The 14,064-nt window shown below is 31.9% G+C and overlaps 1 protein-coding gene and 1 long non-coding RNA gene across 3 annotated transcripts; one reads left to right on the forward strand and one right to left on the reverse strand.

Annotated features, from left to right (window-relative positions):
* On the forward strand, positions 4,560-12,735 carry LOC109333110 (glutamate--glyoxylate aminotransferase 2-like). 2 transcript variants are annotated; one of them, XM_019568387.1, is made up of 14 exons: positions 4,560-4,851; positions 5,701-5,847; positions 7,471-7,536; positions 7,690-7,807; positions 9,060-9,141; positions 9,265-9,352; positions 9,439-9,597; positions 10,047-10,220; positions 10,309-10,440; positions 10,851-10,916; positions 11,057-11,121; positions 11,304-11,395; positions 11,491-11,687; positions 12,432-12,604. In XM_019568387.1, exons 2-14 carry the CDS (start codon positions 5,731-5,733, stop codon positions 12,486-12,488), a joined length of 1,413 nt encoding a protein of 470 aa, XP_019423932.1. In that variant the 5' UTR covers positions 4,560-4,851; positions 5,701-5,730; the 3' UTR covers positions 12,489-12,604. The 2 variants fall into 2 exon arrangements, with proteins under 2 accessions (XP_019423932.1, XP_019423931.1); XM_019568386.1 differs by having other exon boundaries at positions 4,698-4,851; positions 11,491-11,647; positions 12,475-12,735.
* LOC109333111 lies at positions 5,221-5,694 on the reverse strand. Its single transcript, XR_002105981.1, has 2 exons — positions 5,386-5,694; positions 5,221-5,326 (listed from the first exon to the last, which is right to left on the reverse strand). It is a non-coding gene; the product is annotated as an uncharacterized LOC109333111 (long non-coding RNA).

Below are 14,064 nucleotides of genomic sequence, written 5' to 3' on the forward strand. Positions count from 1 at the left end.
TTAAATTATGGAATGAAATAGAATGAATGAATAAGAAAGTGAGAGAACAAATAGGAAACCACATTCCTATTGGTGAATGGGGGTGAAATTTGATGAATCATAACCCGAGTATTCATTATAGTTATCTATTTGTGTAATGAATAATGAAAGATTGCGTGATGAAGAATGAAAGAATGAATCATAACATAAGTAACATAATTCATGTTGTACAATAAAATAGATGAACCACAATGTAAAACAAAAATAAAAAAACATAAAAACAATATTATGCTATTTTTGCTCAATATTAGATAGCAAAATGACATTTTAACAATTATTTAGAAAATTAAGGAGAAATGATGAAAATACCAAAGTGTCATAGATTATTTACGTTTTTCTTCTTCTTCATGATCTCGTCACTGTTCATTTCATTTTCAACATTACAATAATGATTATTTTGAATAGAAAATTCTATAAACAAATAAAGAAACAACAAAAAGATATACAAAAACTAACCTGCGATGATGCTTCAATGGTGAACAAACAATTAAGAGACATCAGATCAAATAGAACTATCATCGATATCCTTGTCATTAGAGACATCTCAATCATCTAGTTATCCAACAATAATAACATATCTACAAAATAAACAAAAAAGATTTTAATACAACATCTGCAAAGAAAAAAATCAATGAATAGATCTACATGTATAAAATCATTTTAAAATAAGAAATTTTGAAATGGAAGAATGATATAAACCAAGAAGAGAAAAAAATGATTGAAAAAAAGTAGAGTAATGAAATGAAGGAGTGAAAGAGAGATGAAGTTCTCTAATTAGTAATAAAATGAGAGAGAAAATATGGAAGAAAGAAGAAGAAGAAATGATAAATAGATGTATTAAAAGATAATAATAAATATTATGGTGGGGTGTATTGGAGGTGATAGAAATGTTTGAGTGAGAAAAACTTTGTTGTGAGTGTGACATGTGACAATTAAAGGAGGTGATGACACATGTATGTGAGGGAGATTTTTTTTTAAATAGTAAATAGAATAGATTAGTGTAGAAGTTAAAAAAATGATATGGAAGAATAGAAAACAAATTGAAACAAATAGCAAAGAAAGTTTTTCATCTTACGTGTGAGGTTGCACACTAATAGGTAGGGAACTTTTAGAGGTAAAATTTTGAATAAGATGTTGACATGTGTCATTGTTGACGTGACAAGAGTTTTTTGGTTAACATGATATATCTTCAATTGAAAAAAAAAGAACAAATCTACATTCATAGAACTAGAATCATTGTAAAGTTAACTATATACATCTTTGGTTAGTAACAAAAGAATATTTTTAAATGAAATGGAAGCAGCATACGAACCAAGAAGAGAAAAAATTGGTGGAATATAAGAAAAAATGATGAAATAATGAGTGAAAATAGAGAGAGGATTCTATGGTTTAGAATGAAGTGGAAGGGGGAAATATGGAAGAATAGAAAACAAATTGAAACAAATAGCAAAGAAAATTTTTTATCTTATGTGTGAGGTTGCACACTAAGAGTTAGGGAACTTTTAGAGGGAAAATTTAGCATAAGATATTGACATGTGTCATTGTTGACATGACAAGATTTTTTTGGTTGACATATGTTATTGCTGACGTTGTAATAGTTTTTTTTGTTAAATAGTAAATAGATTAGTATAGAAGTTAAAAAAATGATACATGCTTTATTGAAATCATGAAATCGTGGTTTTTAAAATAATGATTTTCTTTTAAAAAAAATTTAAAAATCAAATGAATTGCATATCAATTCAGCAAAAATGGATCTATGAATGAATTGATATCAATTCATAAATTTAGATTTAAATGGATTGAATAATTTACATGGTACTACGTATTCAATTTTATATATTTTATTTTTAGAATTAGAATGTATTTGTTATAATTTTTATGTATTTATGATAATATTCAATTTAATGTGAAAGATATAGTTAATTAATGTGTTTGTGATGTTTATTTATGCTTATATGGTCTTTTTGTAAAAATTAAATAATATGAAGGGCAAAATAGGAAATAGAAATTACACCATGGTGAAAGTTACACCATGTTTTGCCTTTATATATAGTATAGATATAGATAAGGAAATAAATTTTGTCATAAAATAAATCATCTAAAATGAAAGTAATAAAAAATATTGTAAAAGTGTTGAGAAACAAGGCTCAAATACATTTTTATCTACAACTCTTGCTCCTGAACTTTTATTATGCAATGTTAGCTCTTCACTACTTCTCCACCAAGAGGCTGACAACCCATAAAAATGAAAAACATTGCATGAATATTGCAAGGACCCTTATCGCCCCACTTAAAACTATATTAGCATAATTTATCATATTAAGATAATGATTAGTAGTTTTAAACTATCAAATTATAATTATTTTAAGAATTAATTATACTGACACCTCTGAGTTTTAGTGAAATTACACAAACTACTCCTCATCTTTTTACACTTACATTAACATCTCATAGTTTTTATACTTTTATTACACTGATCACTCCTGCATGAGAAATAAGTGTAATTTTTAAATAAAAAATGTGATAAATACAATTAAGTTAAACAAAACATCATATATTATGAGGAAAAATCTAAAAAATATACAAACCAATGTACTTTATTATTTTTTTATTACAAAATGGATCAACAATTCTAAAGAGATATTGTTTAAATTGCTCTTATACTACATTGTAAAGAACCAAAAATAATAAGAAGGTATCAACTCATATATTATTTGAACTTGTCTCCACAATATACCATGTTTTATTTAACTTAATTACATTTATCACATTTTTTGTTTAAAAGATTGCACTTATTTCTGATGCATGGTGGTCAATGCAATGAAAATATAAAAATTAGGGGTTTATGTAGGTGTAAAAAATTGACGAGTTATTTATGTAATTTCGCTAAAACTCAGGAGATATAAGTGTAATTTACTCTTATTTTAACTAATAATAAATATTATCCACTTTATTTTAGCCATGTGCATAAAATCACATTCTTTTAGTAACAAAATCAAAGTTATAAAATACAAAATTACTTCAAATGATTTCCTCCCTCCAAAGTAGCGTACTTTAAGAAAGAGATATACAGCACATTTTCCATAATTCATAGATTAATCCACGTAAATTGTACATGTATAAAAAGCTTTACAAAAATAAATATATTGAATATATAGTTTTATATTTAATATTCTAATTACTAGCATAAATCCCATCAAACCTTATATATAAAAACTCACATAAAAAATTAAATCAATCTATATGTCAATGTTTTTACACTATATATTTAAGTTCACATTATCTTTTCTTTTTGTAAGAAAATGACAATTTTATTTAGAGTGTAATACTGATACATTGTCAATATAAAAATTTATACACATAAATATATTATCCATTATTTATTTGTATTTTTTTTTCAAATTCAATAATAATTAAACATAAATGATGGAAGAACACACACTTCTATGTATCAGTGTAATAATAACCAAGAGTACTTATTAACAAAATTACACCTTTTTATTGTCACGAGAGATTACAATGATGTAAAAACAGTACCGTATTGACCAGTTTGATCGGAAAACTAATGAACCGGACCCCTAACCAGTATAGTACAAAGGATGAACCGGCCAAGTATTAAAATTGGTCAAAACCGGTGAACCGACTGATATTTGACTAAACCGATCGGTTTATACATATATATATATATTTTTTTAAACTTAAAAACTCATTACAAGGTAACCTATCTTTCCAACTCTTTTACAACACTTCAAGGAACATGCTTCCAAGACATACTTAAATTACACATTTTGGTTCTAACATTCGTGTGTAATCTCAGTGACATTTGTGTAATTTTGGAGTATTGTCTAAAGATAGGATTTGGTGCAAAAATATAATCTTGCTATGAGACAACTTTGACTCATTGATGTTAAATGTTAAAACTCCAAATTTATTTGTTTGTAGAGTGACTTATGAACTTGTGTCATTTATTTATATTTTGTGGTTGTTAAGTGATACTTTTGGATTGATATATGTTTTATAATTTAGACTTTGAATTTGTTAAAGACTTAAAGTTGTTTGTTTATGTCAATTTTAAGTAGATTATGAATATAGATTATAAATTTGAGTATTTACCTATTTGAATTTTTTTTTTTGTTATAGGTTTATATATATATATATATATAAATATAAGCTGGTATGTTCGGTTTAACCACATGCAATTTAATTACTGAACCACCAGTTAAACCATTATACTATTATATTAATACTCTGACCGGTTTAATAACGAGTATGATTTTAATAACACTTGGAGAGAGAAATAGGTAAACACATAGAGAAAGAGAAATAAAGTTATGAAGGTTCAAAATCTAACACAAACAAACGTGGACCACTCCACCAGAGAAATGACACATGTGCATTTTTTCCAGCACAAACATATATTTCATCAAAAAGCCATGGACCTGTTATCTTGGGAGACCCTTTAGCCCAAATCTAGTCCACAATTCATGCATCAACATTATCTTATCCATTTGGTTTTAATATAGTGAGTGTGAGTTCAATATTCAATAATCCGTTTGCACCTTTTTCAGTGGCTCAGGTAATGCCACTGTGTGTTCAGTAAACTGCCACTGCCACTGCCACATAATATAGGTATTTTTCCTTAGAGAGACAAATAAAACATCAAAACTCAATCTCATGTGTCAGACACATATAACATTGTGAACAACTTTGTGTTTCTCGCTTAGCCCTTCAAGCAAAGGCGTTAGACTCAATTTGCTAGTGAAGTCCACAACACAGTGCTCGATACCCAAAAGCTCAAAACCAGTTCCACAGGTTATCATTTCTCAATTCCACTCGATTTAGTAACCCCACTTGCTATATAAAGCTAAAAATCGAATCTTTTTTCTTTTGGGTAAAAATGGTTTGTTTTACTTTGAGGGACACTTCTTTCCCATTTTTATTTTCTGTCTATGATCTTTCAGTCACGAGCTTAAAGGGTTTTTTCAGGAATCAGAAATGGATTGGGATTTTTATTACGATTTGACTGTGATTTTCTTTGTTGTATTTCATGTATCATTTTTTCATTGTCCTTTCTATTTTCTTTGTAATCATGCAATTTTTCTGTAGCCCATAATTTGTATCGCCATTTTCAAAATTTGACTGAAGAGCCCAGGCTCTTTAGCAGACACCCTTTTGATTTTACTGGTCTGGTTTAGTTCTGTTTTTCTATGGTCTTGTAAATGTGTTGATGTTGCATTTGTTCCACTTCCACCTTATGGAATATGTTATGTTCCTTAAAAATTTAGTACTATATGGTATTTAAACACACTTGTCTCTGAATATGACGTGTTGCATGCGTCTTCATACAAGTTTTTCTCAAGAAAGAGAAGTCTAAGTATGGAGACATACTTGCATAAAGCATTTCAATCTTTGCTTCAATAGTTAGCTACTTCGCTTGAATCATGTTATTCAATAATCAATGAGACTGCAATGACATCAATATGTTCCTGAACCATACACACTTTCACATGCAATAGAATACAGTATTCTTATGCTGTTTTATTTCATTGGTCACTGGTCATGAGTGGATGGTAATTTATATACCTTTCTCTGCACTCTTTGAACTATTCTGGTTTGCAACTGGTTTGATCTTTTGGTTGTTGTGGTTTTTTCCTTACCCAGTGACATCTGCAAGAAGTCTTTTGCCTCACCATGCCGCCGAAGCCCTTAGACTATGAGTCAATAAATGAAAATGTGAAGAAGGCTCAATATGCTGTCAGAGGTGAATTATACCTTCGTGCTTCTGAGCTTCAGAAGGAAGGAAAAAAGGTAGATCTCATTTATTTTCCAGGTTATATACAGGAATTTATTTTTGTTTAAGTAGAACCCTGAGTTATCAAATCGCACGCTATAGCGGTGTTGTGGAGGTCGCCGGGTTGAAGGTGAGTGAAAGGGTGAAACCCTAAAAAAAATTAAATGGAAAAAGTCCCTTTTACCTTTATTTGTTTTACTGTTAGTCTTTTGAGTTTTCTGATTAAAAAAACTCTCACTTCCTCCTCTCGTGTAATTTATTTCTCTTTCTTCTCATTTAATTTAATTTTCCTCCATTTCTTCCCAAACATTTGATTTCTTCCCCTCATTAAAACTAAAATTCTTCATCTTCGCTATAGATTGGATACTAAATTGGACTTGATCGTAAAAATTCCTTTGATTAAAGTCCCTTATATGCTATTATAAATGAGGGGCTTTTGAGAGGATGTATGCAAGCTATAACAGTATAAAGTAAATTGAAGCAAATTGTTCATAGATTTCAGATATCTTTAGAGGCCCCTATAACTATAAGTGTGCTCCCTGGTGAACAATTTGCAATTATTGTATATGTAGCTAGAATCCTAGATATTTATAACATGGCCAGCATGATAATGGTAACATGTTACATATTACAACTTTTCCTTTTCTAAACTTTAATGTAAGCTTGATTAATAGTACCTAGTTCTGGTTCTTAATGGCTTAAATGCCTTGCTTGAAAAGTTTTTTCTAGTTTTTTTGCGTGTGTATGGTGGGAAAGCATCTTCAATGAAGAAAATGATTTCTTAGTGTCAAACTCTTTAGCTGCTTGAAATTTGTTAAGGTTTCATCTCAAAACCAATTAATAATGAAAGGAGTAGCCCAACAATTATTTAAACCTTTCCCAAGACAATAAGGCATGCGATGTAAGACTTACTTCCTAACATGCTCCCTCCATAGAAGCCTGTTGCACCAAACGAAGGGTTTTCTTTGACCCATGCTGAAAGAGCTTATTTTGCCTATGACAACCGAAGAGGAGTCGTGTTCTACTTCAATATCATATTAAGGATCCATCAGAACCTATTTATATTTGAGTTATTGTCAACCTTCATATAATGGGAGTGGATTTGAATAGAAAGAGTAAGTACTACCTACAGTGGCAGAGGCAGGGAGTACCTGCCTATGCCATGGTCACCCCCAAATTTCCCCCTTAGTTTTACTATATAATTTTTTTATGACACCCCTTGTTTTCTATTTTGTATGCATTAGTAATGTATTTATTCATAGTAAAAGAGTCTTAGTAATACATACTTCTCTCATGTATCTCCATTTTTAAATCTATGATATGTTTAAAGTAGTTTATACTTCATTATGTTAATTTTCAAGTTTGTTTAACATAATATGTATGTGCTAGTAATTTTTAATTTTTTTACGTATAAGTCGTATGATCTTTTGTCTTGGCACTCTTTAGGATAAAATCTTGGCTCCTCCCTTGATTACCTATATATGCTTACGTGAATCTAGTCTTATTGTGCATACTACCAGGTTATATTTCCTTATAGCTGAATAGGTCAAAAGAATGATTTTGGTATCCATGCCATCGTCTTTATATTTGAACTCCTGCTTCCAATCATATTACACTAACACATTTTCAAATTTTGGCAGATTATATTCACTAATGTTGGCAACCCACATGCTTTGGGACAGAAACCATTGAGCTTCCCCCGTCAGGTTCGGCATAACTATTATATTTCTACTTATACTAGACGCCTCTTGTAACGTTTATAATGCTAACAGCTAAACATACTCCTTATCTAATTATATTGTTGAGTGTTGAAATATTTTGTGTTGATTATGCTAAACTCCGAAAAATTTCTGTTGCAGGTTGTTGCTTTGTGCCAGGCTCCATTCCTACTTGATGATCCTAATGTTGGACTGCTATTCCCTGCTGATGCAATTGCAAGAGCTAAACACTATCTCTCATTGACCTCTGGTGGTTTAGGTATTCATTTATCAACCATCTCCATTGTTTTATAACGTGGTAGTGTTTTACATATTAACCACTGGGTCTAATACTTGAAACAATATCTGGCAACAAAAAGCTGCATTGTTTGAAAAATTATATTTTACCACTTATGCATTACGTTTATCAGTTTCTTAGAGAGTGAGCCTTTATGATAAGGTTGGCTTTGTAACCTTGTCAAAGTATATAATTGTGGAAACAATTTCCACTTGCTAGGATAATGATGCTTACACCTGACCTCCCAAAACCTCAGAATGGTTTGAGGCCTAAAGGCTCATGCAATGGCTATCACTTTTCAGTTATCAGTCGCATTATGTTTAGTGTGAAAACTAGTATTCTCTAAATTCTTAAAAAACATGGGAAGTACTAAAAAATAGTCTTTGAAAATAAAAACCGTGCGATGAACGATAATTTTATGTTTTTTCTCATTCTTAATTGATTGTTTGATGTACAATAAAAGCCATTCACGTGCCTTCACCTAGAAGCTTAAGCTTTTGGCAAAGTTGGTTGGTAAGAAGGTATCAATTCATTTGTGACTAAGTGAGCAGCCAAGAATTGGATCGTTGCTTCCCCCACTCTTCTAATAAAGGTTACGTAAGCACATGGTTTAAGATGGGTTTGTGCATTATCCACGCTTCAAGTCCATAGGGCATTTGCGTGAGGGTGTGTATGTTAGAGATACAATAATAAAGTCATGCGTATTACTTCACATGATAGCTTAATTTTTTGGGAGAAGAAAAGCTCTTCTATGGAAATACAACTGGAATTGAAGACTTAGTTGTTTATACAACACCACCTCCAGTAAAAGAAAAGGTCTTCATTGCTTGTTAAGGACCTTTTAGCCCTGGGATTTCTTTTGCATCAAAGTCTATAAAAACAACCAAGTCTTGATTCTACTCGGCACAATAGTAAAGTTGTTGCTTAGTGACCAAGAGGTCACGAGATCAAATCCTGTAAACAGTCTCTCCGCTTGCAAGGGTAAGGCTGTGTACATCTACTCTCTCTAGACCTCACTAGGTGGGACCTCGTGCACTGAACCGTCCTTTTGCATCAAAGTCTAAACATATTAATTTCTTCGCAATAAATTGCTTGAGAATATTTTTTGTTAACATCTTATTGTTACTTTCTAGTATACCATTGAGGTTTACCAACTCTTCACCTTAGACTTAGTAATTAATATTTTTCTTTGATCTGTGAATCTCCACTAATGAATGCAACTGATGTATTGTAGGTGCTTATAGTGACTCTCGAGGCATTCCAGGAATAAGGAAGGAAGTGGCAGAGTTCATACACAAGCGAGATGGTTATCCAAGGTTACCTATTGTCCCATTCCTTTTCCTCCTTTATATCATAAACACATTTTCTTATGGGGGCTCTTAAGCTCAGTTTCTTAGTCTTTAGGCGAAGGTGTTAATTGCTTCTTGCTCCATTTATAGTGATCCAGAGCTCATATATCTGACTGATGGTGCCAGCAAGGGTGTGATGCAGATCTTAAATACTATCATAGGAGGTCTTCAGGATGGGGTAATAAAGTCTCTTTCTTATTACTAATTTAGTTTCCTGTATTCATGGTGCTATTTCAAAGAATTGCCAACACTTGTTATTGCCAGATTTTAGTTCCAGTCCCACAATACCCGCTCTACTCAGCAACAATTGCTCTCCTTGGTGGTTCTCTTGTTCCATATTATCTCGAAGAGACAGCAAATTGGGGTCTTGATACTAATGAACTTCGCCGATCAGTTGCACAGGCTCGCTATAAAGGGATAAATGTATGTGTTTTGTCTTTACTAATGTGATTTAAACACGTTTTCTGGATTAAACTTATTCAACTAGATACTTAAATGCTTGGAAAACACTGAACTGTTGTGAAGACAAGAACCTTCTCATATTGAAATCAACTGTTGTCAATACTTTTCTTCATGTTCCTTCTTAAGGTGTCAACCAGAAAAAACTGGCTGTTTCATGCAACAGAGGGAAAAGAAACAAAATAATAGTGTATGTTTGGTTAATGAATAATCTTCATGGATGTTATTGTAAAATCTCTTGGCTGTTTTTTGGAACCTTTTTCTGCCAATGATGAAATCATCTAATATTGAGTTGTTTTTTGTTATACAAATTTGATTTTAAAAAACTTAATATCCTTTTTCTTGTGAGAATTTCATAAGATGTCTTAGTTGCTGGAAACAAGTAATTTTCTTAAAAATTGAAATTTGATCAGGTTAAAGCAATGGTGATCATCAATCCTGGAAACCCTACTGGTCAATGCCTTAGTGAAGCTAATCTGAAAGACGTTTTACGATTTTGTTATGAAGAAAATTTGGTCTTGCTTGGAGATGAGGTCTATCAGCAGAATATATATCAGGACGAACGACCCTTCATTAGTGCTAAAAAGGTATACCTTGTGCTGCTAATCTGATATTTTGCCTCAGTTGTTAACTTGAGCTAATACTATATCTTATTATCTTTCTATACACAAAAAGGTTTTGATTGACTTGGGGCCGCCTTTGAGCAAGGAAGTCCAACTTATTTCATTTCACACGGTTTCAAAAGGGTATTGGGGTGAATGTGGACAGAGGGGTGGATATTTTGAAATGACCAACATTCCTCCAGAGGTTTGTCTTGTTCATAGCCTGTGTTACTGAAGTTTCTTGCACTTACTGAGCTTCATGCTGATATTTCTTGCAATGTGTAAAAATTGGAGTGTAGATATATTATTAGACCTAATTCCTGTTGATTTCTTCAAAACAACGAATGCAAAATGCATACATTAATATCAAGATGTCAATTATAGTAATGCTCCAAAATTTTACATTATTATATGTTAACCATTATTTTTTATGCTTGGTTCTACATGTATGGCAATGGACTGAATTTTTTCGCCACGGGATAATAGTTTTTTGTACTCATTCGCCACGGGACCTTCAGACTTACATGTAATGTGTTGAAGCACAGTAACAGACCTTCGATCTGTGCTGTAACTACACTACTGATGTTTTTCTTTGATTCTTACTTTCTTTTGCAGACAGTTGATGAGATCTATAAGGTTGCATCAATAGCACTCAGTCCAAATGTTTCAGCACAAATATTTGTGAGTTAGAGCAGTCTTTCTTTTACATATTTTAATTTGAACTAAATATTTGTTCAAGATATCATTTCATTAGGTGTTGATTGCTTTCCCATCTCCCCTTTTCCTCATCCTTTCCCTCTCGCTCTTACCTTGTTCTACAGATGGGGCTTATGGTCAATCCACCAAAACCTGGAGATATTTCTTATGACCAATATTTTCGGGAAAGGTAATCATGCTAAGACTAACTTGCCAGATGTCAAAATTTTCTTCCAGTTAATTTTAATTGTCTAAGTAAGTCATTTTGAATATGAGAAACTCGGGATTTCTTCCACATGTTACCAATCCTCTGAACTCATAAGAAAAGATGGTCTATCGATGTAGTGAATTAAAAACTATCTATATATGCAGCCAAGGAATACTCCAATCACTGAGGAGAAGAGCGAGGATAATGACTGATGGATTCAACAGTTGCAGAAATGTTGTTTGTAATTTTACAGAAGGTATAAACATTAGTTGTTCCGAAGGAATTTGATGTGCCGATATTTTATGGTCTGGTCTCTGGTCAATCATTAGTGATTCCCTTTGTTTTGTTCAGGTGCCATGTATTCATTCCCTCAAATAAAATTTCCACCAAGAGCTATAGAGGCTGCAAAACAGGCTGGAAAGGTTCCGGATGTTTTCTACTGTATCAAGCTTGTGGAAGCCACTGGTATATCCACTGTTCCTGGTTCAGGATTTGGACAGAAAGAAGGGTACATACTTATTCATTTATTTTCTTATCCTATGCCATTCTTAAAGAGTGATCCTCCACATGCTTACTCCCATGGATTTGCATTCGATAAGATTGTGATTTAACTTTGTCTAAGAGTGTGTTTGGTTCAAATTTTAAAATAATCTGATTATCAGATAACCTTGAAGGACTGCCTAATGTGCGAAACTCCCACCTAGCGGATGTCTGGGAATGGTTGATATATGCAACCTCATCCCGCAAGTGGAGAGATTATTTCCATGAGATTATCGGATAACCTTAATGCTAAAAAATCCAGCTTAAAAAATTCAGTATTTGTTCATCCAAAAACAGCTGTAGCAAACAACTTCTTTTGCTGCAAAACACCTTCAAGCCTAGGTTATCATTTTAGAGCAGCAACAACTGTTTTGCCTACAAAATAATATGAACCAAACACCCTCTAATTAGAAAATTATATAGGATTGTTTCGGCAGAGTTCATGAAACAACGCCTTCTGTGTGGGGTGACAAAATGATTCTAGGCCTAATGCCAATTCTAAGATGAAGCAATATTAGTAATTTGTCCAATATTTTTTTGGGTGTGAAGTAATAAAATGAGTTTTTTTTTAGGAGAGAATATTAACAATGGAAATATTTTTTGCGGCGTAAAGGAAGGGCATAACTAACTAGCCTTATGTATCGGCCTACCAAGAACTCTGTGTAGACAGCACTTGATAGATTTCTGAAACATTAGTTCAAGTAGGACAACACATATGATGAAGAAAACAACACATTTCAATGTTTTTCTGTTTCTTCTTTCTAATGCTTCTTTATGTCAAACTCTTTCATACAGGGTCTTCCATTTGAGGACAACTATTTTACCAGCTGAGGAAGACATACCTGCTATCATGGACAGTTTCAAAAAGTTTAATGATGAATTCATGGAGCAATACGAAGACCAAAGAGGTTATTCAAGAATGTAATAGTAAAAGTTGCATTATACTAATGCACTTTTTAAGCAGTTCAATGCATCCCATTAAAAACATAACTTCCACTATGTGTGGCTTCTACTGGAGATGATTCTCTAAAATGACAATATTTCACTTCTGTTTAATCTCTTGCACATTTATTATGTTGTGGCATGAGCAAACACTCTTCTTCAATATGATACTTTCTCTTAATGTTGTGTCTTTTATATCTTCTAATTTAGAAAAGGATGAGTTATCATTCATAACTGATGTGTTTATCATTTATTGCATAATGGTGCTTACAAAATTGTTAATGATCACATAGAACTAGAAGCAATAAACAGTGTACTATTTGAATCAAATACATTTTTATAACCAACAAGGTGTTAGTCTAGTGGTATAATGTCATATTGGATCCTCAGATGACCAAAAGCTGAAGAATTTGATCCCTGTGAGCGATACTTGTTGGAGGGGTAGTCATGTCCCTAAAATGAATTAATTATATACCCAAAAAGGATGAGAAAATATTTGATGGTACCAAAAAACATTTTTATAGGGGTAGCTGGTAAGTGCTATAAGTTCCTTGTATCTTATAGGTATTACATAAGCAAGTTATGAATGTACTCGAAAAAAAGATAGAAGCTATTATATATTTGATAGAAAAGTGATAGTATTTAAACATTAACCTTGGACAACAATTAAATAAAATCTTCACATTATTCTTACATTTCTTTGGGTAATTAACCAAGTATGACAATGTTTAGTGAATAAGAAATGTATACCTTTTTTCTTACCCACACAAGTATAAAAATGGTGGACTTTTTTTCCTTGCCACTTGTCCAAGGGACTTGTTCTGGTATGGTAAAATTGGGATCCCAAGGTGATTTTAAGGGTTTTTGGGTCTGACGATGATGGGTCCTATATACCATTTTGAGAAAAAAATCAAGGCTCATATAGTTTTGGATGAATCTGTACCTAAAAAATTACCTCCTCATGTATCAAGTCAATCAAACACCACCAAATAGTATAAAAAATTTACTTTATCATTTTGCGAATTTTCTTTTTAAGTAGATGACAATTTCTCATTGGCTTGGGACATAATGAAACATAAAAAAGTGAGACGGGTGATCCCCATTCAGAAAAGGATCCTCTATCCCTCCCCATGCATTAAGTCAATCAAACACCACCAAATAGCATAAAAAAGTTACTTTATCATTTTGTGATTTTTCTTTTTAAACATATAATAATTTTTCATTAGATTAGAACACAATGAGATATAAAAAGTGGGACATGTGATATTATTATTAGAACTTTCTGTGATTATTGGATCCTCCTTTTATATTATTGTGATTTATGATTTATGATTTATCCTCTTAGATATCTTAGATAACATTTATCTATTAAATACATAATATCCTAAGATTATCTTGTGAATTTATTTGCTAATATCTCATTTATCTTCTCTATATTTAGGT

Source organism: Lupinus angustifolius, chromosome LG18 (genome assembly GCF_001865875.1).
Source record: "Lupinus angustifolius cultivar Tanjil chromosome LG18, LupAngTanjil_v1.0, whole genome shotgun sequence".
NCBI lineage: Eukaryota > Viridiplantae > Streptophyta > Magnoliopsida > Fabales > Fabaceae > Lupinus > Lupinus angustifolius.